This window comes from Mustela erminea, chromosome 6 (genome assembly GCF_009829155.1).
Source record: "Mustela erminea isolate mMusErm1 chromosome 6, mMusErm1.Pri, whole genome shotgun sequence".
NCBI lineage: Eukaryota > Metazoa > Chordata > Mammalia > Carnivora > Mustelidae > Mustela > Mustela erminea.
The window spans coordinates 134,417,279-134,440,691 of NC_045619.1; the positions used below are offsets into that span (position 1 = coordinate 134,417,279).

General features: G+C 38.3%; 2 protein-coding genes across 2 annotated transcripts; one reads left to right on the forward strand and one right to left on the reverse strand.

The window, feature by feature from the left end:
* Positions 1-23,401, reverse strand: LOC116593642 (ankyrin repeat domain-containing protein 26-like). Its single transcript, XM_032347915.1, has 7 exons — positions 23,301-23,401; positions 18,764-18,947; positions 16,497-16,649; positions 2,977-3,246; positions 1,918-2,132; positions 511-676; positions 1-24 (listed from the first exon to the last, which is right to left on the reverse strand). Exons 1-7 carry the CDS (start codon positions 23,399-23,401, stop codon positions 1-3), a joined length of 1,113 nt encoding a protein of 370 aa, XP_032203806.1.
* LOC116594398 (undifferentiated embryonic cell transcription factor 1-like) lies at positions 19,343-20,443 on the forward strand. Its single transcript, XM_032349753.1, has one exon. It carries the CDS (start codon positions 19,343-19,345, stop codon positions 20,441-20,443), a length of 1,101 nt encoding a protein of 366 aa, XP_032205644.1.
* Positions 23,402-23,413: the final 12 nt, after the last annotated feature.

Genomic DNA, 23,413 nt, shown 5'->3' on the forward strand with positions numbered 1-23,413 from the left:
TTAGTGAGCAATAAAAGTTACTTTCTAAAATCGAATTTAGATGTAGGTTTTTAAGAAATTTAAAATGTGTCCATTTTGGGGTGCCTGGGTAACTTAGTCAAGTGTCTGACTCTTGTTTTTGGCTCACGTTATGATCTTAGAATTGTGAGACTGGGCCCCATGTAGGGTTCCACACTCAGCAGGAAGTCTGCTTGAGAATCTCACACTCTCTCCCCCTCTTGTACACTCTCTCTCTAAAATAAATAAAATCTTGAAAAAATAATAAAATATGTCAGTTTAGTTATATTTATTGATAAAGGTTATAATAGGTATCTCTTGAAAGTAAGAGTTCCAGGATCTAAGAAAAAATATCAAAATTTCTGTCTCATTTCTTTATTAGCACAAATAATTATGACTTTTACTTAGTGTGTATTAGTTAGCTAAACAACTCAGAATTTTACCAAATTAAAAACAAAAATTATATCAGGAATCTGAAACCCAAGGAAAAAAAGGAAAAATAATATAACTAACCTTGGTGATGTAAGTATCGATGTCATTACTTGAACGCCTTGAGTTTGAGGTACCAATCACCATGTTTTCTCTTAGAGAAACATCTCTATTGAATAGTGAGCTATTATTATTAACATTTATACCATAAGGCAGATCTGGGGCTGGCCTCATATTGGCCGCACTAGTCCTGTTCAGATAACAAAACACAATGCTTAGTATTTTATTTCTCCCCAAATCAGTCCTAAATTACTTGCATTTTTTAATTTTCCATAATAGTAAACAGAATGTGCCATTAAATAGTGTTTTAACATGGTAAATGTGACAGAGAAGACCCACTATGTATAATTATAGGTTTAAAACTGTTCTAAAGTAGTACATATATTTCTAGGGTTCCTAACTAACAAGTAATTCAAATTAAGGAGGGAGAGAAATGGCTATCAGTGATGTCCATGGTCTAAATGTCCTGCTGCCTTCTGGAATGGTTGTACTTAAAAGATTCTTGGGGATGCCATGATACATACTTATATTTAGTAAACCAGTTTAGAGCTGCAAAAATAAACCATCCTGGGGGTCTGGGTGGCTCGGTCAGTTAACCATCTGCCTTCAACTCAGGTCAGGACCCCACAGTCCTGGAATTGAGCCCCACACTGGGCTCCCTGCTTGAGGGAAGCCTGCTTCTCCCTCACCCTCTGCCTGTTGCTCCCCTCTGCTTCTGCTCACTTGCTCTCTCTCTCTCTCTCTCTGTCAAATAAATATGTAAAATCTTTAAAGGAAAATAAAAATTTTAAAAATCCCTCAAAGACATTTTTCAAGCATTGGCTTTCACCACTCTTGTACATTTCACACATTACCTCAGAGAGATTGAGCATTTGGCACTGAGGAAAAATTTAGACGAACAATTGCTAGAGGACAAGTAGATGGCAGAGTTGTGATCAGAAAGAACTGAAACAGCTCCAGAGGCAATTAGGTTATAACACAGATACCAAGGTACTGGGGGTGGAATCTACCATTTCCATCTTGACATTTTGGGTTAAAGATGTACTCTTCCAAAAATAAACTAACATTAATAAATAATTATTAATAAACTCATTTCTATTTAGGGTAATTCTGACAATTTTGTAATAATATGCTGTCTAAATTATAAACCTTCCAACAATTAGTTTAAAGACTAGGAGATCAGATTAACTGAAAATATGCAAGGGAAAAAAATAAAATCATTTAAAACCAAAAAAAAAAGAGATAGAGAAATGCAAACTGACTTGGACTAGCATTTCGACAATAAGTTCATTTACAAACATCATTTTTCAAAATTATACTATCTAGTTGGCTTTCACTTACTACTGATCTCATGAACATGGCTCCATAAAAATTATGGTTTAGAGGCAAATTAATAAGCTAACTCTACTTTCTATGATTGTTTTAACTTACTTGTTCAGTTCATTTGTCAATGACATTCGATGTGTTACTTCTTCTTGGTAGAGGTGCTTGTATAGGTCCAATTCTCTTTTAGTAGCATCTTGAGAATTTTTCATTTTGGATAATTCAAATTCCAGCTCTTTAATTCTGAGTTCCATTTGACTTCTTCCTGAAGCATAATTTTTTTCTCTTACCTGTGCTAAGCTTTCCTGAAATGCTACTTGCATCTAAAGCAAATCAAAAGCATAGTTTTAAAATTGTTACAACCTGGGTAATTACAGTATATTTCTTTCTTTTAGTTTTGTGTCAATGATTCAGAGAGCAATTTTTAAAGTGAAAAAAAAAAAGCTGAAATGTAAAATATTTATCACTAATGTGAACCTGAATTAAATGTGAATAATGTTCATTCTTACATTAGAGCTCATGCAATCTGATAATTCAAAGAATAATAAAATCATTTAAATTTTTAAAAAGTGAATACAACTTAAGAATAATTGAGGTACATGGAGTGCCTGGCTGACTCAGTCATCTGAGTGCCTGACTCTTGGTTTCTGCTAAGATAGTGTTCTCAGGGTCCTGGGATAAAGCCCTGTGTCCTACTCAGCATGAAATATGCCTGGAATTTTCTCTCTACCTGTCCATGCCCCACTCCTGCTTTCCAAATAAATAAATAAGATATTTAATATTTTAAAAAAGGAATAATCCAAGTATGGTATCATTTCTTTTATGTAGGAATGCCCAGAATGGAGCCCAAACAAGCAACTGACTGAGCCACCCATGTACCCCATGATCAAAATTTTTAAAGCACAGTTTTTTTCTTTTCCTCTCAATAGCCTTGTTTTATACTAACTGGTCTTAAAAAATAAAATGACTTTCTACTGTGAATCATTCTGAAAGATAAATTAGTGTGAATAATAATGAAAACTGAAATTTTTAAAGGGAAGGAACAAATGCTTCCAGAAATTTACCAAATTGCTATAAAGGAAGTAGAGGAAAACTCTACACTGCATAAAACCAAAATGTAATTTGCAGTGAAATGAATTAAAACATTTTATAGACAAATAAATTAACCTCTAAAAATAGATCAACTTCTTTTAATTTTTCTGCTACGTTCAATCTTGTAGTTTCTTCAAAATCCCGTTTATATTGTTCCATTTCACTATATTCTAACATGTTGACTTCTATACAACTTCTGAGCTTTACTACTTGTTGTTCCAACTTCTTTTTATTCTTCTCTAGCTCTTCATATTTCGTTTGTATTTCTTTCATAGATGATAATTCCTGAATAAGAACCTGGTTTCTTGAAGACACAGTTTCCAGTTTTTCTGTAAGATCATCAACCTGCATGAATAAAATAATACAGTTTGGAAGTAAAGTGAAAAGAGTCTAATGCAAAACTAAGACCCAAAAATTTTTTCAAAGATTTTAAATCTCTGCACCAAATATGGGGCTTGAACTCACACCCCCAAGATCAAGAGTCACATACATTACTGACTGCTCCGGGCAGGTGCTCATATCTTAAAATAAGTTCATTTTCAACAAAATGTTATCTATATTGTAGTACAGTCTTGGAATGCAGAACCTCAAATAACTCAGAAAATGAAGAACAAAATTCAAACCACTAAGAGTTGCTAAAATCGATCTCTGCTGTCATCCTCTTTGCCACACATTTGTATTTAATTGTTATACTTTTATTTTTCTGATTGTTTCAGATTTTTCCTCCATAAGATAACTGTAAGTCACGTCTTAGTAGAAAGTCTCTTAACCCTTCCCTCATCTTAATGCTCCATAATATTTTTAAAAATTTTATTTCTGTATTTGAGAGGGAGAGAGAGCAAGACAGCAAGAGCACAAGAGCAGGGAGAGGGAGAAGCAGACTTCCCACTGATCAGGAAGCCAAGCATGGGGCTCAATCCCAGCATCCCAGGATCACGACCCAAGCCAAAGGCACTTAACTGAGCCACCCAGGTGCCCATGTACTCCATAATTTTTAAAGAAGTTTTAGGAATACCATATTGACTTATGTAGGTCTGAGCCAATAAATGCTTACCAAAATAAGACATTGAAAATAAGACTCTAATTAATGAATCTATAAATGCTGATTCTATTGCCATAAGGCTTTTTCTGAATTACAAATGTCTTATGCTAATTTGAATTGCATTCTGAGGAGAAATGATTCACAAGATTAAGAAATCACATCTCTCAGTAAAAAAGAAAAATAGTAGTGGGGAAAAATTTAGTGAGATGATTCATATATTTTTGGATTAAAAAATATTCTTTAACTCGACAGTGTTACAATCCTTTGTTACTTCCCACAAACTAAGAGAATATACTAAGTAATGAAAACAACCAAAAAACTTGCTGGAGTTTCAGTGATGCTGAGTTGGGAAGAACTCCTTTCCTTTAAATATGACTGGAAAGACAAGTGGATGTGGTGGGTTTATAAACTGACACTTCTCCCATGACAATCCCTCCCCTTCATATGTGCTGGCCTTAGTAACTGGTTCCTAGTGAACAGAATATGGCAGAGCTGCTGTGTGATTTTTAAGGTGAGGTTAGAAAATGTGATATAGCTTCCATCTGACTTTCTTCTTCTAGGAAACCTCACCCTTAGAATCCAGCTGTTGTGGGAAAGCCCAGGGTACCTAGAGAGTCTTCATGCAAATATTCCAGCTGAGACTGCCCTAGCTAACATCCTAGCCAAAAGCCAGCCTCAACAGCCAAACATGTGCATGAACAAGATTTTAGATGATTCTAGTTCCCAGCTTTCAGTCATCCCAGGTGATGCCAAATGAAGAAGAAATGAGTTGGTCTTACTCAGCCTTGTCCAAAGATTTGTGAACAAGATAAATGCTGTTTTGAGCCACTAGGTTTTGAGATGGTTTATTATATGGCAATAAATAACTGGCACAGATACTGACATTAAAATGGGGTGCTATCATTAAAAAAGAAAACCAAAAAACTGAAACTAAACCTTCTTTGAACCAGGAGGTGGGTGGAACCTGAAAGAAGAGTAAGAGTGAGAAGTAGAGAAGAGTAAGAATGAAAACCAAAAGGGTTTCCAAGAGATTGTGAGTGGAAACCTGATGGCCCTTGAAGGAACTTACAGCAAAGGCTTCTAGACAAGTGAATAAAATGACACTAGAGGGAAAAGGAACTTGTGCCACAAACCACATGAAAGTAAATCTGGTAGGAGAGATAAGCTAAAGAAATACTATTCAATATGAAGGAACCAGGACTTACTGGGTTCATCTATCTGTTCCCTCATTTATAGCCTCTCCACATGCTGTATTGTCAAATAATGCTAAAATAAAGAAATGGCTTCTGGGTTAAAAGCAAATCCAAGTAGACATGGCCTATGGATGAAGCCAAAACTATAAACCCTTTATTAAGACTTGAGAAGGACTTAAGGTGTGCCTCAAATTTCTTTAAGGATCTTAAGAGTGTGAGAATTTGAAAGGCATTGTCAAATGAGAGCTGCACAGAAACCTGAGGTGAAAGCTTATTTCAAAAGACCCAGGAGAATGGCTTTTCTAATGGCATGAAATCAAATCGTATTCATGGAAAACTCAAAAAACTAAGAGAATTATAGTAGCAAAAACACTGTTTGCGAGCTTGGACTAAAAGAGACCAAGATAGTACAAACTAAAAATAGGCCTTTGAGTCTTAGAATTCCCACCAGGAGGAAGAAGGCTGAAAAAGCAGCTACAAACACAGGTCATTCCTCACGAAAAGGACAGAACCAAGAGCTCAAAAAGTAAAGCAAACAACCATGGAGAAGCATTCCCATGGTTAGGACTAAGTCCTCACTGAAGAACTGACAGCATGCTTCAGGGTGTGTTTCAAAACTGCTATGGACTAGTGTGCCTCCCATCTTCTTTCAATGGGAGAGTCCTTAGCAGGTTACCAGAGTGTTCCATTTTGAGTGGTAGAGAACTGTCTTCCTTAATTCCCAAGTGTTCAGATGGAGGGGACTTGCACTCAAGGGACTATACTTCAGGCACCTTATCCCTGCTGTACCTGATTAAGATGGTAAGATCTTGGACTCAAGCCCAAACCCAATGGAGAACTGAGATTTGTGGGAGGTATGGGAGGGGGGAGGCGAGTGTATTTTTCATGTGGGAGGAATACAAAAAATTGTGGCCAGTGGGTAAATCATGCTGCTTTTAAAATGTGTCCATAGGTTTTTAAATATTCATCCCATTGTGGGCCTACCTTTGTGACTTTCTCCTAACAGAATATGGTGAATGTGATGCTCTGTATATTCCAAGGCTAGGTTACAAAAGACAATAGAGCTTCTGCCTTGCTCTGCAGCTCAGGCAGCTTTTTTGGATTGGTATTTAGCCCCCCATCTTGTAAGAAAATTCAGGCCACAAAGTGTCTAGGTGTGCCCGTGTAAGTGTTTTGGCTGCTTGCCCCAACTATAGTCCTAGACAATAGCCAGCATCAACACCACCAGATGTGAGTGAACAAATCTTCAAACAGTTCCAGCCCCAAGCCTTTCAGCTGCCCCACCTGAAGCTAGGGGAAGAGAACAAGCTGTCCTAGCCACACTTTTCCTAACAGTAGATTTGTGAACAAAATAAATGTTATTTATTTAAGCCACTAAACTTTGGGGAGTTTGTTAAGAAAAAACAGATAGAAAAATGGATGACAAAAAGAGTTAATAAGATACATAATTTATATATTAGAAATTGGTCTCCATTTAAGTGGGAAGTAAAAAAAGGGTAAGATTAATTTTTTTTAATTTTAAAATATTTATTCATTTGGGAGAGATACAGAGAGACAGAGAACCAGCAGGGGGAGAGGCAGAGGAGAGGGAGAAGCAGACTCCCTGCTGAGCTGGGAGCCTGAAATGGGACTCGATCCCAGGACCTGGAGATCATGACCTGAGCCGAAGGCAGACACTTAACCATCTTAGTCACCGAGGTGCCCCTAAGATTAATTTAATAATGACAAAAAGTGCTAATGAGAAGACGCCCATAACTAGAAGCAAGACCTAAGAAGTTTTTCTTTCTGTTTTCCCCCATTTAGGATGTCATTACCCATGCATTTTTTATATATGACCTTTATTATGTTGAAGTATATTCCTTCTAAACCTACTTTTTGAAGGTTTTTTTTAATTAATTTATTTTCAGAAAAACAGTATTCATTATTTTTTCACCACACCCAGTGCTCCATGCAATACGTGCCCTCTATAATACCCACCACCTGGTACCCCAACCTCCCCCCCCGCCACTTCAAACCCTTTAGATTCCTTTTCTGTTTTTTGGAATAGTTTGAGAATAGGTACTAACTCTTCCTTTAAAATGCTCAGTAGAATTTGCCTCTGGTCCTGGACTTGTGTTTGTTCATAGTTTTTGGATTAATGATTCCATTTCTTTGCTGGTTGTCAGTCTGTTCAAATTTTCTATTCTTGTTTCAGTTCTGGTAATTTATATGTTTCTAGGAATTTATCCATTTCTTCTACATCATCCAAATTGTTATCATATAGTCGTTCATAATATTCTTTTATAATTGTTTGCATTTCTGTTGTGTTGATTGTTATTTCTCCTCTCTCATCTGTGATTTTATTGGGGTCCTTTTTCTCTTCTTTCTGAAAACTCTGGCTAAAGTCTTATCGGTTTTATTAATTTTTTCAAGGAACCAGCTCCTGGTTTCATTGATCTCTCCTATTTTTGTCTTTTTAAGGTTTCTATAGTGTTTACTTCTGCTCTAGTTTTTTTAAAAAAATGTATTTGAGAGAGAGAGAAAGCAGGGAGAGGGTCAAATGTAGAGGAAGTGAGAGAATCCTCAAGTAGACTCCCTGCTGAGCACAGAGCCAAAAGCAGGGTTCAATTCCAGGACTCTGAGATCATGACCTGAGCTGAAATCAAGAGTCTGCTGCTTAACCAACTGAGCTACCTACTACTACTACTGCTCTAATTTTTATTATCTCCTTCCTTCTGCTGCCTTTAGGCTTCATTTGTTGTTCTTTTTCTAGCTTCCTTAGGTGATGGTTAGGTTGTTGTAGATTTTTCTTATTTCTTGAGGTAGGCCTGCATTGCTATCTATATACTTCCCTCTTAGAACCATATTTACTGTATCTCAAAAGTTTGGGCAATTGTGTTTTCATTTTCATTTGCTTCCATGTATTTTAAAAAATTTATTCTCTTATTTCCTCGTTGGTCCATTCATTGTTTAGTAGAATGTTATTTAACCAACATGTATTTGTGGTCTTTCAGATTGTTACCTATGGCTGACTTCTAATTTAATAGTATTGTGATCAGAAAAGGTGCATGGTATGACTTCAGTCTTCTTGTATTTATTAAGACCGGTTTTGGGGGTATTATGGAGGGCACGTATTGCATGGAGCACTGGGTGTGGTGCATAAACAATGAATTTGGGAACACTGAAAAAAAATTAAATTAAAAAAAAAAGACTTGTTTTGTTGCCTAACATTTGATCTATTCTACAGAATGTTCCAGAATGTGTTATTCTGTTGTTTAAGGATGGAATATTTTGAATATATCTCCTTAGTCCATCTAGTCCAGTGCATCATATAAAGCCACTGTTTCTTTGTTGACTTTCTGATCTGTCCATTGATGTAAGTGGTGAGTTAAAGTACCCAACGATTGATTATTTCTATTCCTTCCTAAAATATCCGAATTGTACATTGTCTTCATGGATACTTTTGCAAGTGGGAATAAAAGAAATAAATTTCATTTAAAACATATATAATAAAATTAAAGGACCCTAGTATTATTGTATTATTATCAATTATGTTAGTCATTAATTGTTTTATGTACATGGGTGATCCCATGTTGGGTGCATAAATATTTACAATAGATAGTTCTTCCTCCTGTCAGATTGTCCTCTTCATTATGATATAGTGCTCTTGTCTCTTACTGCAGTCGTTCTTTTACACTCTATTTTGTCCAATGTAAGTATTACTATTCTGGCTTTCTTTTTATATCCATTTGCAGGATACATGTTTTTTCCATCCCCTGACTTCCAATCTGCAGGTGTCCTTATGACAAAAATAAAACTCTTGCAAGTGGCTTATACCATGGGTCTTGTTTTTTTTTTTCTTCTTCTTCTTCCTTTTTTTAATCCACTCTGACATCCTATGTATTTTGATTGGAGCACTTACCCCATTTATATCCAAAGTAATTATTGATAGATATGTATTTGTCATTTTACTACTTGCTTTGTGGTTGTTTCTGGAGATTTTCTCTGATCATTTTTGTGTCTTCAATGTTTTACTGGTTTTCTTTAGTGATATATTTGGATTTCTTTCTCCTCTTTGAGTGTTTATCAGTGGGGTTTTTTTTTTTTTTGAGAGGGCATGAGTGGAGTGGGGAGAGGGAAAGAGAATCTTAAGCAGACTCCATGGCCAGAATAGAGTTCAGTGCAGGGTTCAATCTCACAATCCTGAGATTATGACCTGAGCTGAAATCAAGTCAGATGTTTAACCAACTAAGCCACACAGGCACCACTATTAGTGTGTTTTGATATATAATTTGTATATAACCTCTTCTGCATATAGCAGTCTATATTAAGCTGCTGCTCTTTAAGTTTGAGCCCATTCTTTTCTCTTCTTCTCCCCATGCTTTAGGTAAAGTATTACATTTTATATCCGTTTTTCCTGAGTTCCTAAACTTATTTTTTATATAAATGCTCATTTTTGCTACTTTTGTGTTTCCTGCCTTTATAGTGTCACATTCAGTCTCTTCTTTCCACTCAAAGACTCCCCTTTAATATTTCTTGTGGGGCTAGTTTAGTAGTCACAAACTCCTTTAGTTTTTATCTGGGAAACTCTATCTCTCCTATTCTGAGTAATAGGCTTGCTGGATAGAGTATTCTTGGCTACAGATTTTTCCCATTCACCACGTTGAATAGATAATACCACTCCCTTCTGGCTTTCAAAGTTTCTGCTGAAAAAGTTCCTGCTAGCCTTAAGGGGTTTCCCCTGGAAGTTACTGACTTGCTTTCCTGCTTTTAAGATGTTTTTCATTATCAGTATATTTTGCAAATTCAATTACAATAGGTCTTGGTGTTAGCCTACTATTGTTGATTTTGATAGTTTTCTGTGTCTCCTGGATCTTGATGTCTGTTGTCTTCCCTAGATTAGGGACATTTTCAGCTATATTTCTAGAAACAAGTTTTCTTACACCTTTTTTCTGTCTTTTTCTACTGGGACTCCTATAACATGAATGTTATTACATTTGATGGAGTCACTGAGTTCCCTAGGTCTGGTCTCATTTTGCATAATTCTTCTTTCTCCCCCTTCTTTGGCTTCATTGCTTTCCATTACTTTGACTTCTTAGTTGTTAATTTGTTCCTCTGTTTTTTCCAGCCTGCTGTTCATTGCATTAGGTGTGTTTCTTAACTCATTTATTCCACTCTTCAACTATGATTCTTTTTTAACTCTTTTATCTCTGTTGTAAGGGTCTCAATGATGTTGTTGTTCTTTTCTCAAGTCCAGTGAGTGTCCCTATGATCACTGCTTTAAATCCTCCATCAGCCGTGATATTTACATCTGTCTCACTTCAATCTCTGGACCCGTGGCTTTATCCTGTTCTTTCATTTGAGATAAATTCCTCTGTTTTCTCATCTTATCTAAGTCTCTACCAGCTTCTCTGTGTTATAAAAGCCAGTTATGTCATCTGCTCCCAAAAGTAATGGACTTATGACAGAAGACGTCATGTAGCACCAGGGTCTCATGCTTAGGGGAGTATGTCTAGTGTGTGCAGCATGCACTCTGCTGTTGTGTTCTGGCTGCTCTATCCTTCAGGCCAGACATCTGCAGAGGCTCTCCCTCACTGCTGTGGGCAGTATTTTGTACCTGGCCTGAATGTAGCAACTTTTACCTAGGTGTGCCCTGGTGTGCTTGTGAAATGAGACCTGTCACCACCTCCACTGGTACTGAGGCCCTCCTGAATCTGGTCAGATGAGGTGTGGGCAGGGGCTTGTGCTGATTTTCTGGGGGAAAGGCCTGCTGTGGTGGAACTGAGGCTTGCCTCAGTTCAATCAGAATGATTGAGCAGGGCAGTTCCACTGGAGTGCAAGGGGATGCTGCTCAGTGTAGGCAGATTAGGCAGCCAGTGTAAGAGCTGCACTGCTTCACTCAGGTGGCTCTTGTGCTTGTGCTGAGGGGCACTGGAGGGAAATGGTACCAGCTGGTTCCTTTGTTCCTAGAGAGTTGTCTCTGTGAACACTTCCTCTCAGGGAAATGCTCTGAAAAGAGTGAGTAATTTCCCTACTGTATGCCCCAGACACTGTTCAGATCACTATTTCCATGCTGTATGCTCCCAGGTTGTTTGCCTGCCTTTTCTCCAAGAGCATCACAGTGCACTACAAGCTCTATCACAGCCAAGCCCAATGACCTTTAGAATTCCAGGTTTTAAGCCCCCCTAGTTGTAAGAACTTGTGAAATTAAGCTCCTCTCACTTTCCAGTGTAGCCAGTGGCTACAGGAAAGCGTTCTTTTTGCACAGTCCCGTGTCTCGCTCCTGCTTTTCTCCATGACCATGACTCCCTCTCCTCTGCAGCAGCCAGGATCTGTTTCTCTCCTAAACCACATTTCTGTACTTCCTACCTTCTTTGGTGTGGCCTCTTCTCTCTAATAGTGGACTTTGTTCTCTTAGTCTTCAGGGATTAGGTGAACCTAGGCTCCTCTTACTCTGCCACCATCTTCTTTTCTCTTGAGATATTTTTCAAAGTTTCCCTTCAATTACAAATTATTACAACTGGCAGGAACACCTTTTCAGATTTCTCCCTCAAGTTACGGGAAAAGAAAAACTCGCAAGCAGAGAGACGATATGATTTGAAGTATAATAGCTGAAAAACTAGAAATGGTTCAGTAACCAAAATTTGACCTTTTACCTGATTTCCATTAACTGAAATTCTAAAAGAAATAGACAGCTTTGAGTAGTTTTTAATCAATCTAATACTCAATCTTTATTCTTCTTTCATCAGTGAGGAAATAAAGAGAACATTATGGAATCATTTTTAATCTTTTCAGTAGAAAACCAAAGGTACTGTCCTTTGGCTTTATTTAAATTGAGTATAACTTCTCCTTTATCTTACTCCAAGCTTATTTATGTGGGGAGGTAAGTAAGACCATCTCATCTTTATGTTGTGCCACAAAGCTTTCCCATATAAAACAAACAGGCTTTGAAATTATTCAAACTGATTATCTACTATTTGTCTCTGAGAACTCCATTAAATAAAACCTGATAATTTACAGCTCTATCCTTGAAATAATGTAATAAATGTTTATTCCATTAATTATGTATTGAGCTATTAAAGTACATATCTTTCTATTTAAACTAAAAGAAGACGGGTAAAGGCAACTGTGTTTTCTGAGAATGTAGGATCTGTGCCAAGAACAGGATCAACACCAGTGTTATACACAAGAACCAGGTCAAAAGAGTATCTAATTGTGAGTTGCAATTTTGGATTAGCAAGATTTCAAAACAGGAAAGTTAAAGGCCCAGAGTTCATCTTTTCCTTCCTAGATGGTGAAATTTATGGATGAGTCTACACTTTATAACAAGTTCATAAAACGTAATGAAGTAAATAGTAGGCAGCAGATCCTACAACCAATATTTGATGAAAATGGATATGGGAGGCACTGAATGAGAGACTGAAGATATGAATGGAGAAAAGAAACAAGACTCTAGCTTTTTGAGCCTAACTTCTCATCGGATCATGGAGTCAGCAAGGCATAAGTTGGTAAAATTCTCCTTTTTAAGAAGCAAAAAATGTCTACAGGAGTAAGGTTAAGTTCTACTACAGTGATTTTTTATTATTACATAAGTGAGTGGTAATTTGCAAGAGGACTAGGGAAGATGTCTCATAAAATTTGATTGGACAGTGGCATAAGGATAGACATATAGATCATTGTATTAGAATTGACCATCTAAAAAGAAAATGCTACATTATGGTGAACTGATGTACAATGAGGGTATAAAACAATTAAATGGAATAAGAATAGTCTTTTTAACAAGTGGTACTAGGACAAATGGATATCCACGTGCAAAGTAATAATATTAGAACGCTACCTCATAACATATATACAAAATTAACTCAAAACATAAGAGCTAAAACTATAAAACTCTTAGAAAAAAACATAGGTGTATCATTTGTGACTGGATTTGGCAACAGTTTCTTAGATATGACACCAAAAGACAAAAAATGATTAAGTATATTTCATCAAAATTAAAAACGTCTTTGCTTCAAACATCACCATCAATAAAGTGAAAAGTCAAGCTACTGAATAAGAGAAAAGATTTGAAAATCTTATATCTGATAAGGGATCTGTATTTAGGATATGCAAATAACTCTTACAATAATGAAAAGACAACCCAATAAAGAAATGGGCAAAATAATTGATTCAGTCTATAAGGAAGATATAGAAATGGATAATAACACACATAAAAAGATGAGATGCTCAACATAATTAAGTTTTTGTGGGTTTTTTTTAATATTTTGTTTGTGTATTTGACAGACAGAGAGAACACAAGCAGAGGGAGCTGCAGAGGGAGAGGGAGAAGCAGGCTCTCTGCTGAGCAGGGAGCCTAATGCAGGGCTTGATGCCGGAGGTATCACAATTCCAGACTTCAAGCTCTATGACAAAGCTGTCATCATCAAGACAGTGTAGTACTGGCACAAAAACAGACACACAGATCAATGAAAAAGAATAGAGAGCCCAGAAATGGACCCTCAAGTCTATGGTCAACTAATCTTCGACAATGCAGGAAAGAATGTCCAATGGAAAAAAGACAGTCTCTTCAACAAATGGTGTTGGGAAAATTGAACAGCCACAAGCAGAAGAATGAAACTGGACCATCGTCCTATAGCACACACAAAAATAGACTCCAGATAGATGAAAGACCTCAATGTGAGACAGGAATCCATCATAATCCTTGAGGAGAACACAGACGGCAACCTCTTTGACCTCAGCCACAGCAACTTCTTCCTAGAAACTTCCCCAAAAGCAAGGGGAGAAAGGGCAAAAATGAACTATTGGGACTTCATCAAGAGCAAAAGCTTTTGCACAGCAAAGGAAATAGTCAACACAACCAAAAGACAACTGACAGAATGGGTAAAGATATTTGCAAATGACATATCAGATAAAGGGCTGTATCCAAAATCTATAAAGATCTCATCATATGCAACACCCAAAGAACAAATAATCCAATCAGGAAATGGGCGGAGGACATGGACAGACATTTCTGTAAAGAAGACACCCAAATGGCCAACAGACAGATAAAAAAGTGCTCAACATCACTTGGCATCAAGGAAATACAAATCAAAACTACACTGAGATACCGTCTCATACTAGTCAGAATGGCTAAAATTAACAAGTCAGGAAACATCAGGTGTTGGCAAGGATGCAAAGAAAGGGAAACCCTCCTACACTGTTGGTGGGAATATAAGCTGGTGCAGCCACTCTGGAAAACAGCATGGAGGTTCCTCATGAAATTGAAAATAGAGCTACCCTATGACCCAGCAACCACACTACTCAGTATTTACCCTAAAGATACAAATGTAGGTATCCAAAGGGACACGTGCATCCAAATGTTTATAGCAGCAATGTCCATAACAGCCAAACGATGGAAAGAACCTAGATGTCCATCAACAGATGAATGGATAAAGAAGATGTGGTATATACACACAATGGACTACTATGCAGCCATCAAAAGAAATGAAATCTTGCCATTTGCAATGACGTGGATGGAACTAGAGGGAGGGTATTATGCTGAGTGAAATAAGTCAATCAGAGAAAGACAATTATGATATGAGCTCTCTGATATGAGGAATTTGAGAGGCAACTTGGGGGGGTTGGGGAGTAGGAAAGGAAAAAATGAAACAAGATGGGACTGGGGAGGGAAACAAACTTAATCTCAGGAAACAAACTGGGGGTTGCTGGTGAAGAAGGAGGTGCAAGGGATGGGGTGGCTGGGTGATGAACACTGGGGAGGGTATATGCTATGCTGAATGTTGTGAATTGTGTAAGACTAATGAATCATAGACCTGTACCCCTGAAACAAATAATACATTATATGTTAATTTAAAAAAAAAAAGGACTGAGAGATGGTGAAATCAACCCAATTAACTGAGAGGATAAAATGTGATGGCAGGAAAATAAAAAGAGATGTCCAGACAATAACTAAATGAACATTCACAGCAGCATTATTAATGGCCAAAAAGTGGAAACAACCCAAAGGGGCATCAAATGATGAATGAACAAGGGTTTTGTCCCATAATGGAGTACCGTTTGATAATAAGGAATGAAGCACTGATATATGCTATGACACAGATGAACCCCAAAAACATTAAGTGAAGGAAGCTAGTCACAAAGGACCACACATTGTGTGATTCCCCATATATGAAATATTCAGAATGGGCAACTCTATAGAGGCAGAAAGTAGACTGGTGGTTGCCTGAGCCTGGGGGCAAGGATTAAGGGTTTCTTTTCAGGGTAATTAAAATGTTCTACTTGATGGCAGTAATGGTTGCCCAAATCTATCAATATACCCAAACATTGAACTACAAATATTAAATGGGTGAATTGTATGGAATGTGCATTCCATCTCAATACAGCTTTTAAAAAATCCAATGGCAAGGCCAAGATAATTTTCTTAATTCTCTCTTTTGGGTATATATAGTATACATGATCTAAATATTTCTGTGCATTTATTATATATTGAAAAGGAAAAGAAAATGAAGGAAATGCCTAAGTTCAACTGGTTTGGGAAATCACTTTGCTGTACAAGTTATCCTGAAATCAGTACAGATTCTGCATCCATTCAAAAAAAGAAGATGAGAAATAAGACAATTTTCTGAAACATTCTCTTAAACATTATCTTCTGCTTTTACATGGCTTAGCTCATGATGGTAACAGAGAGATCATTAAAAAAAAACATTATTTAGCACACCTGGGTGGCTCAGTTGGTCAAGCATCCAACTCAGGATTTTATCTCAGGTCATGATCTTATGGGTCATGGAATCAAGCCAGCTTGGGGCTCTCTGCTGGGCAGGGGTCTGCTTGAAATTCTCTCCATCTCCCTCTGCCTCTCCAACCGCCCCCACCATAAATAAATAAATAAATCTTTAAAAAAATTATTTAGGGGGCGCCTGGGTGGCTCAGTGGGTTAAGCTGCTGCCTTCGGCTCAGGTCATGATCTCAGGGTCCTGGGATCGAGTCCCGCGTCGGGCTCTCTGCTCAGTGGGGAGCCTGCTTCCTCCTCTCTCTCTCTCTGCCTGCCTCTGTGCCTACTTGTGATCTCTCTCTGTCAAATAAATAAATAAAATCTTAAAAAAAATTATTTAGTAGGAAAAAAAGTCCCAATTTCTGTGAAGAATGATGTATAAGTTTCAACTTTCCTAAGGGTAACTACCATAAGAAAAAAATGTATAAAACAAACAACAGAATGAAAGTCAACGTTTAATAAATAAGTATATTGTGAAGATACTAAAATTATACTAAATTAATTATAATGAAAAAGAGAAGGAAGTGGTCCATGGAAATAAGCATCCTAAAACACTTCATATTATTTAACCAACTACAGATTAACTTGACATGTTACATTTCATACATACCTGATTCTTACTCTGAGCCAGTTTTTCCTTTAAGTCTTTTACCTCATCTTCTAAATTCGTACAAGAACGTGATTTCACCTCCAGTGAAGCCTCTGACATAGACAGTGTTTTTAGGGTATTGGCCAGTTCTTCTTGAAGTTGTCTCATAGAAACCTAATAAGACATTTCTGTTACTGGTTTTATAAATCATCTTACTATTAAGATATGTTAACAATATATAACTTTAACCTATGTACCTGGAAAATTTCACTACAAACATCGATTCATCTCCTTTTCCTAACATGTACACATTATGGCTGTTTAATGAATTTGGTTAAATACACAAAAAGATGTTATCTGCCTAGTCAGTATTATGTTACTTAGTTAATTAATTCAGCCCCACTATCCTTTCCTTGTAGGTGAATTTTCCCAAAGCTTCCCAATCGACTGAAGTCTCAAAAAGAAATGGGTATATAGGTGGGACTAGCATTCGTAAATTCTACAGTATGAAATGTTTTCCTTCTTTTTTATTAGAGGCTTCAATTAATGTCAGAGTTCCTCACATGTTCAATCCTCTGCTCAAATCCTTTTAATAGATAACTATCTCAGAACATAAGTGAAGTCATTCTAATGGCCTCCTTCAAGACCCTAGATGACCTGGCTTTCACCTCTCTCCCTGACCTCCATTCCTGCTACACAAGAATTCTGCCACACCTCATTAATCTGAAAATGGAGATCCAATGCCCAATTAATAAATTACAGAGATACAATTCTCTTTCTGTTGGATAAACTTAGGCCCAAATGATAGTAACTGAAGAAGTAGGAAGATTAAATCAAATATAGTTTTGCTAAAGCTCATCACAATTGCCCCAAATTATGATTTAATGAAAAGGAAGGGCCTTCAAAGGATTAAAAGGTCATAAGGATACATGATTTTAGACTAAAAATTCACATTTATATAAATAAGAATAAAATCATGCCAACCTAAAATGTATATAAAGGTACTATGTATAGTTTGCATAAATGTATACATATATTAATGTATATATGTATATACATATATATATTTATTTATACTTATAAATATATACTTGTATATATGTATAAAAAGTACTGAGATACTGTACTTTTTATTCAGTTCACTTGGGAAATCTGGAGCTAACTGTCAAGTTAATCCACTTAATTGAATCTCAATTTCAAAATATGCATGCTTTAAAAATCCTCTATGTTTGCAGTGTTGGCTTTTAAAATATATATACATATATACATGGAGAAAATATATATATACAAACACATATATATACACATATATACATATATACACATATACATATAAACATATATATACATATATTTTATATATAATATATATTTTTTATTTTATATTTTATAAATATATATTAAAAAGTAAAAGTTTAAGAGAACTTAAAAAAATGTTCAAAAGAAGTAGCCTTTTTAAATACAAGGATTTTTATCCTACATGAATAACACAAATTTTAATAAAAATGACAGCTAAATTTGTCATAGATATACAGGTAGATATAGTATGTGAAATAAAATTTCTTTACAAAACACTTAACTAATTCCATCATAGTCTCAAGGTGATTTAGCCTATATTTTAATATAAAAGATCCAAAACTGGGGTGCCTGGGTAGCTCAGTTGGTTAAGCGTCCTACTCTTGGTTTCAGCTTGGGTCATGATCTCAAGGTTTTAAGATCCAACCCTGAGTCAGGCTCTGCACTCAGAGTCTGCTTGAAATTCTTTTTTTTTTTTTAAGATTTTATTTATTTATCAGAGAGAGAGAGAGCGAGCACAGGCAGACAGAGGCAGAGGGAGAAGCAGGCTCCCAGCCAAGCAAGGAGCCCCATGCGGGACTCGATCCCAGGACGCTGGGATCATGACCTGAGCCGAAAGCAGCTGCCCAAGCAACTAAGCCACCTAGGCGTCCCTCTGCTTGAGATTCTTATCCCTCCTTTTCCCTCCCCCTCTACACATCCCCTACTCATGCTCTCTCTCTCTAAAAATAAATAAAATATTTTTTAAAAAATAGCCAACATGCATATTTATTTCAATTTACCCTCCATCCCTTCATTCAGAAAATACACATAGGGTTTATATGAGAAGCCAAGAATTCCAATAAATTAATGATTTTAGCTATAAATATCATAGTTCCTATTAGTATAAAACTAAATTTTTTATCTATTTTATACCTAAGTAATATACATTAAATCAAAGGGATATTATAAATAATAGTGATGGAAATATGCAATTTTTATCAAAGACTTACCAGATTGACATTATTTCTTAGAGTCCTCAATTCCATATCTAGTGCTCTAAGATTAAATTCAAGTTCTTGTTTCATTTCAACTTCTTTCTTATACTGCTCTTCTCTTTTTGTTAGTTCCTCCTGAATCTTTCCATATAAGCTTTCAGCATTTATTCTTTTTTGTTCTTCTTGTTTTAGAGTAAATCTGCAAATAAATGTGCTTATTTTAAAATTTGTTTTGTAAACAATAAAAAGCTCATGTTATGATCTGGTGCCACATATGCTGGTTTATTATCCAAATGAAATTTCTATGTTCTCAATTATTTTCCTTTCTAGGGCTCATGTTTGTAATTTCTCACTTCAATCTCTTCCAAAAGACATATATAGTTGAAAAGAAGCAATGAAAAAGTATTATGCTGCTTAGTACTAGTATCTCTGGGAGACATCTCTGGGAGATACAGTAGGGAAAGGAATTTTGAAATTATTCAAGAAAGAATGGAAAATTATTGTTTTTTCCACATACTAGTAATTACGCCTCCATTAGAAAAGATAATTTAGGCCGGCCGCCACGGCGACCCCGCGAGCTCCGCCGGCCCCGGGATGTTGCTCCGGCCGCGGCGGCCGCCCCCGCCCGCGCCCCCCGCGCCCCCCGCGCCCCCCGCGCCCCCCGCGCCCCCCGCGCCGGCATCCCCAGCCAGCCCGGACCCCGAGCCGCAGCCGGCCGGGGGCGCGCCGGGAACCCCGCCGGGGCGGCCCGCCTCACCGGGCGCGCTGGCGGCGTCCGCGTCCCCCGGGTCCCCCGGCCTCCCCGGGTCGCCCGTGTCCCCGGGGTCGGCGCAGCGCACACCCTGGAGCGCCCGCGAGACGGAACTGCTGCTGCTGGGCACGCTGCTGCAGCCGGCCGTGTGGCGCGCGCTGCTGCTGGACCGCCGCCAGGCGCTGCCCACCTACCGCCGCGTGTCGGCCGCGCTGGCCCGCCAGCAGGTGCGCCGCACGCCCGCGCAGTGCCGCCGCCGCTACAAGTTCCTCAAGGACAAGCTCCGTGACGCGCAGGGCCAGCCGCCCGGGCCCTTCGACGCGCAGATCCGCGAGCTCATGGGGCTGCTGCGCGACAACGGACACCGGCGCCGCGGCCGCCGCCGCTCCCCGGGGCCGGGCGCCCCCCCGCGCGGAGGCCGCCCGGCCCCCGCCGTGCCCTTCTCGCCCGCCGAGCCAGACGTCCCGCCGCCGCCGGCCACGCGCGGCCCCGACGCGGACCGGGCCTGGACGCTCAGGTTCAGCCCGACCCCGCCCAAGTCTGCGGACGCCCCTCGAGCTCCCGGCTCCCCGACGGCGCTCTCCACGGCCGGCCCCGCGCCGGGCTGGCCCGAGGACCGCGAGCCGTTCCGCCTTCCGGGATCCCCGCCGCCGCGGGTCCTGGACCCCGCCCGGGAGGACCCAGACTCGCTGCCCAGCCGCCCCGAGGACCACGCGCCCCCGCAGTCTGCGACCCCGTCGCTGAACGCAGCCCTTCTGCAGACCCTGGGGCACCTGAGCGACATCGTGGCCATCCTGGGCCCCCTGCGCGACCAGCTGCTGACCCTGAACCAGCACGTGGAGCAGCTGCGCGGCTCCTTCGACCGGACCGTGTCCCTGGCCGTGGGCTTCATCTTAGGAAGCGCTGCGGCCGAGCGAGGGGTCCTAACGGACCCCCGAGAGTGAGGCCTGGCCTGCACCCGTCCCTTCTGTAGCACCGTGTCCCCTGTGCCCTGGCCCCACTCTGTGACCCCACCCTACTCCAAATCTAGGTATGTTCAATAAACACATTGTTAATTTCTAATTTAAAAAAAGAAAGAAAAGATAATTTAGTTACTATTTAAAAAGAGAAGTTCCTGTCTCACACGGAGGTCTTTTATCCATTTTGAGTTTATCTTTGTGTATGGTTTAAGAGAATGGTCGAGTTTCATTCTTCTACATGGATAAAAGACCTCAATGTGAGACAGGACTCCATCAGAATACTAGAGGAGAACATAGGCAGTAATCTCTTCGATATAAGCCACAGCAATTCTTTCAAGATATGTCTCCAAAGGCAAAGGAAACAAAAGTGAAAATGAACTTTTGGGACTTCATCAAAATCAAAAGCTTCTGCACAGCAAAGGAAACAGTCAGGAAAACAAAGAGGCAACCCACAGAATGGGAGAAGATATTTGCAAATGACAGTACAGACAAAAGGTTGATATCCAGGATCTATAAAGAACTCCTCATACTCAACACACACAAAAGAGACAATCATAACAAAAAATGAGCAGAAGATATGAACAGACACTTCTCCAATGAAGACAAACAAAAGGCTATCAGACACATGGAAAAATGTTCATCATCACTAGCCATTAAGGAGATTCGAATTAAAACCACATTGAGATAACACCTTACACCAGTTAGAATGGCCAAAATTAGCAAGACAGGAAACAACATGTGTTGGAGGGGATGTGGAGAAAGGGGAACTCTCTTCCACTGTTGGTGGGAATGCAAGTTAGTGCAGCCACTTTGGAGAACAGTGTAGAGATTCCTCAAGAAATTAAAAATACAACTTCCCCATGATCCTGCAAATGTTCTACTGGGCATTAATCCCAAAAATACAGATGTAGTGAAAAGAAGGGCCATCTGTACCCCAGTGTTTATAGCAGCAATGGCCACGGTCGCCAAACTGTGGAAAGAATCAAGATGCCCTTCAATGGATGAATGGATAAGGAAGATGTGGTCCATATACACTATGGAGTATTATGCCTCCATCAGAAAGGATGAATACCCAACTTCTGTAGCAACATGGACGGGACTGGAAGAGATTATGCTGAGTGAAATAAGTCAAGCAGAGAGAGTCAATTACCATATGGTTTCACTTATTTGTGGAGCATAACAAATAGCAAGGAGGACAAGGGGTGTTAGAGAGGAGAAGGGAGTTGGTGTAAATTGGAAGGGGAGGTGAATCACGAGAGTCTGTGGACTCTGAAAAACAATCTGAGGGGTTTGAAGGGGCGGGGGATGGGTGGTCAGTGTAGCAGGTGGTGAGTATTATAGAGGGCATGGATTGCATGGAGCACTGGGTGTGGTGCAAAAATAATGAATACTGTTATGCTGAAAATAAATAAAAAATAAGTTAAAAAATATAAAAAATAAAAGAAAAAAACAAATAATTTAAAAAATGTATGTGAAAAGCCTTCTGTTGAAGATTATACATGCAAATTTGGACTGTAGCTCTATAAAAGAAACATATGGATTATTTTGGAGAAAATGGTCTATAGCAAATTTTCAGTTTTAGATAACAGAATACTCAAATATACACCTTGCCAATTCTCATCGCAGGTGACACTCAAATTACACATTTATACATCTTTTTTTTTCTTTTTTTAATTTATTTTTTATTTATTTTCAGCATAACAGTATTCATTATTTTTGCACCACACCCAGTGCTCCATGCAATCTGTGCCCTCTATAATACCCACCACCTTGTACCCCGACCTCCCACCCCCCGCCCCTCCAAAACCCTCAGATTGTTTTGCAGAGTCCACAGTCTCCCATGGTTCACCTCCCCTTCCAATTTCTCCCAACTCCCTTCTCCTATCTCCCCATGTCCTCCATGCTATTTGTTATGCTCCACAAATAAGTGAAACCATATGATAATTGACTCTCTCTGCTTGACTTATTTCACTCAGCATAACATATAATGTATTATTGGTTTCCCCTATTATCCATTTAATAAATCATTTGAAAACTCTTTTTATAACAACACAGGATCTATATTAAGTAAATAATAAAGAGTAATATGTGCTTGCAGCATAGACTTTTGAATTAATTTCATCAACATATAAGAGAGATGCTGAAAATCTTAGCAGTAATCATTTTCTATTTCACCTTTTAATCACGCATATGTTTAAAACTAGTTTTTAAAATTTTTTCTGTCTTGAGAAAAATGGCCATTTTCTACTCTGTTGATGGGCATATAAATTAATATAAAATTTCCTGAGAACAATTTAAAAATAGGATCAAAGATGTTCTTTAAAAATTTTTATACTTTAACAACACTACATTGAAGAATTTATTCTGAGTAACCAGAAATGTAGAAACAGATTTATATAAAAAACATTCCTTAAAGCATTAATTAAAGTATAGAAAAATGGGGGTAAAAAACCCAAAATTCAATTTGGTAAATAATGAGGTTTCCACATGGTGGATTTCTATATGGTCATTAAAATTATGATTTGGAATATTCATTAAATTATTAAAAGTATTCACTGTTAAGAACTTGCTATATTATTTTGAAGAATGTCATACTTCACAATACTAAAGAAGTTTTCTTCCCTATAAAATCCAAGGTAAGTTAGCAATTTCAAAACATCTACACATCTGTAGATAAAAGTAAATAATTCAAGGGGTGCCTCGTTGGCTCAACTGGTAGAGCATGTGACTCTTGGTATCACTCTTGACTTCAAGCCCTACATATGTTGGGTGTGGAGCCTATTAAAAAAAAAACACACAAGGTAAATAGTACAAGTATTTCCTTAAAACCAAGATATCATACCTCAAACTGCAGAGTTCATCCTCCCATTTTATTTTTTGAAGCTCCAACTTAGATATCATTTCTTTTGTTTTTGATAGGTTCTTTTGTAGTCCCTTAGCCATATTTTCCATTTT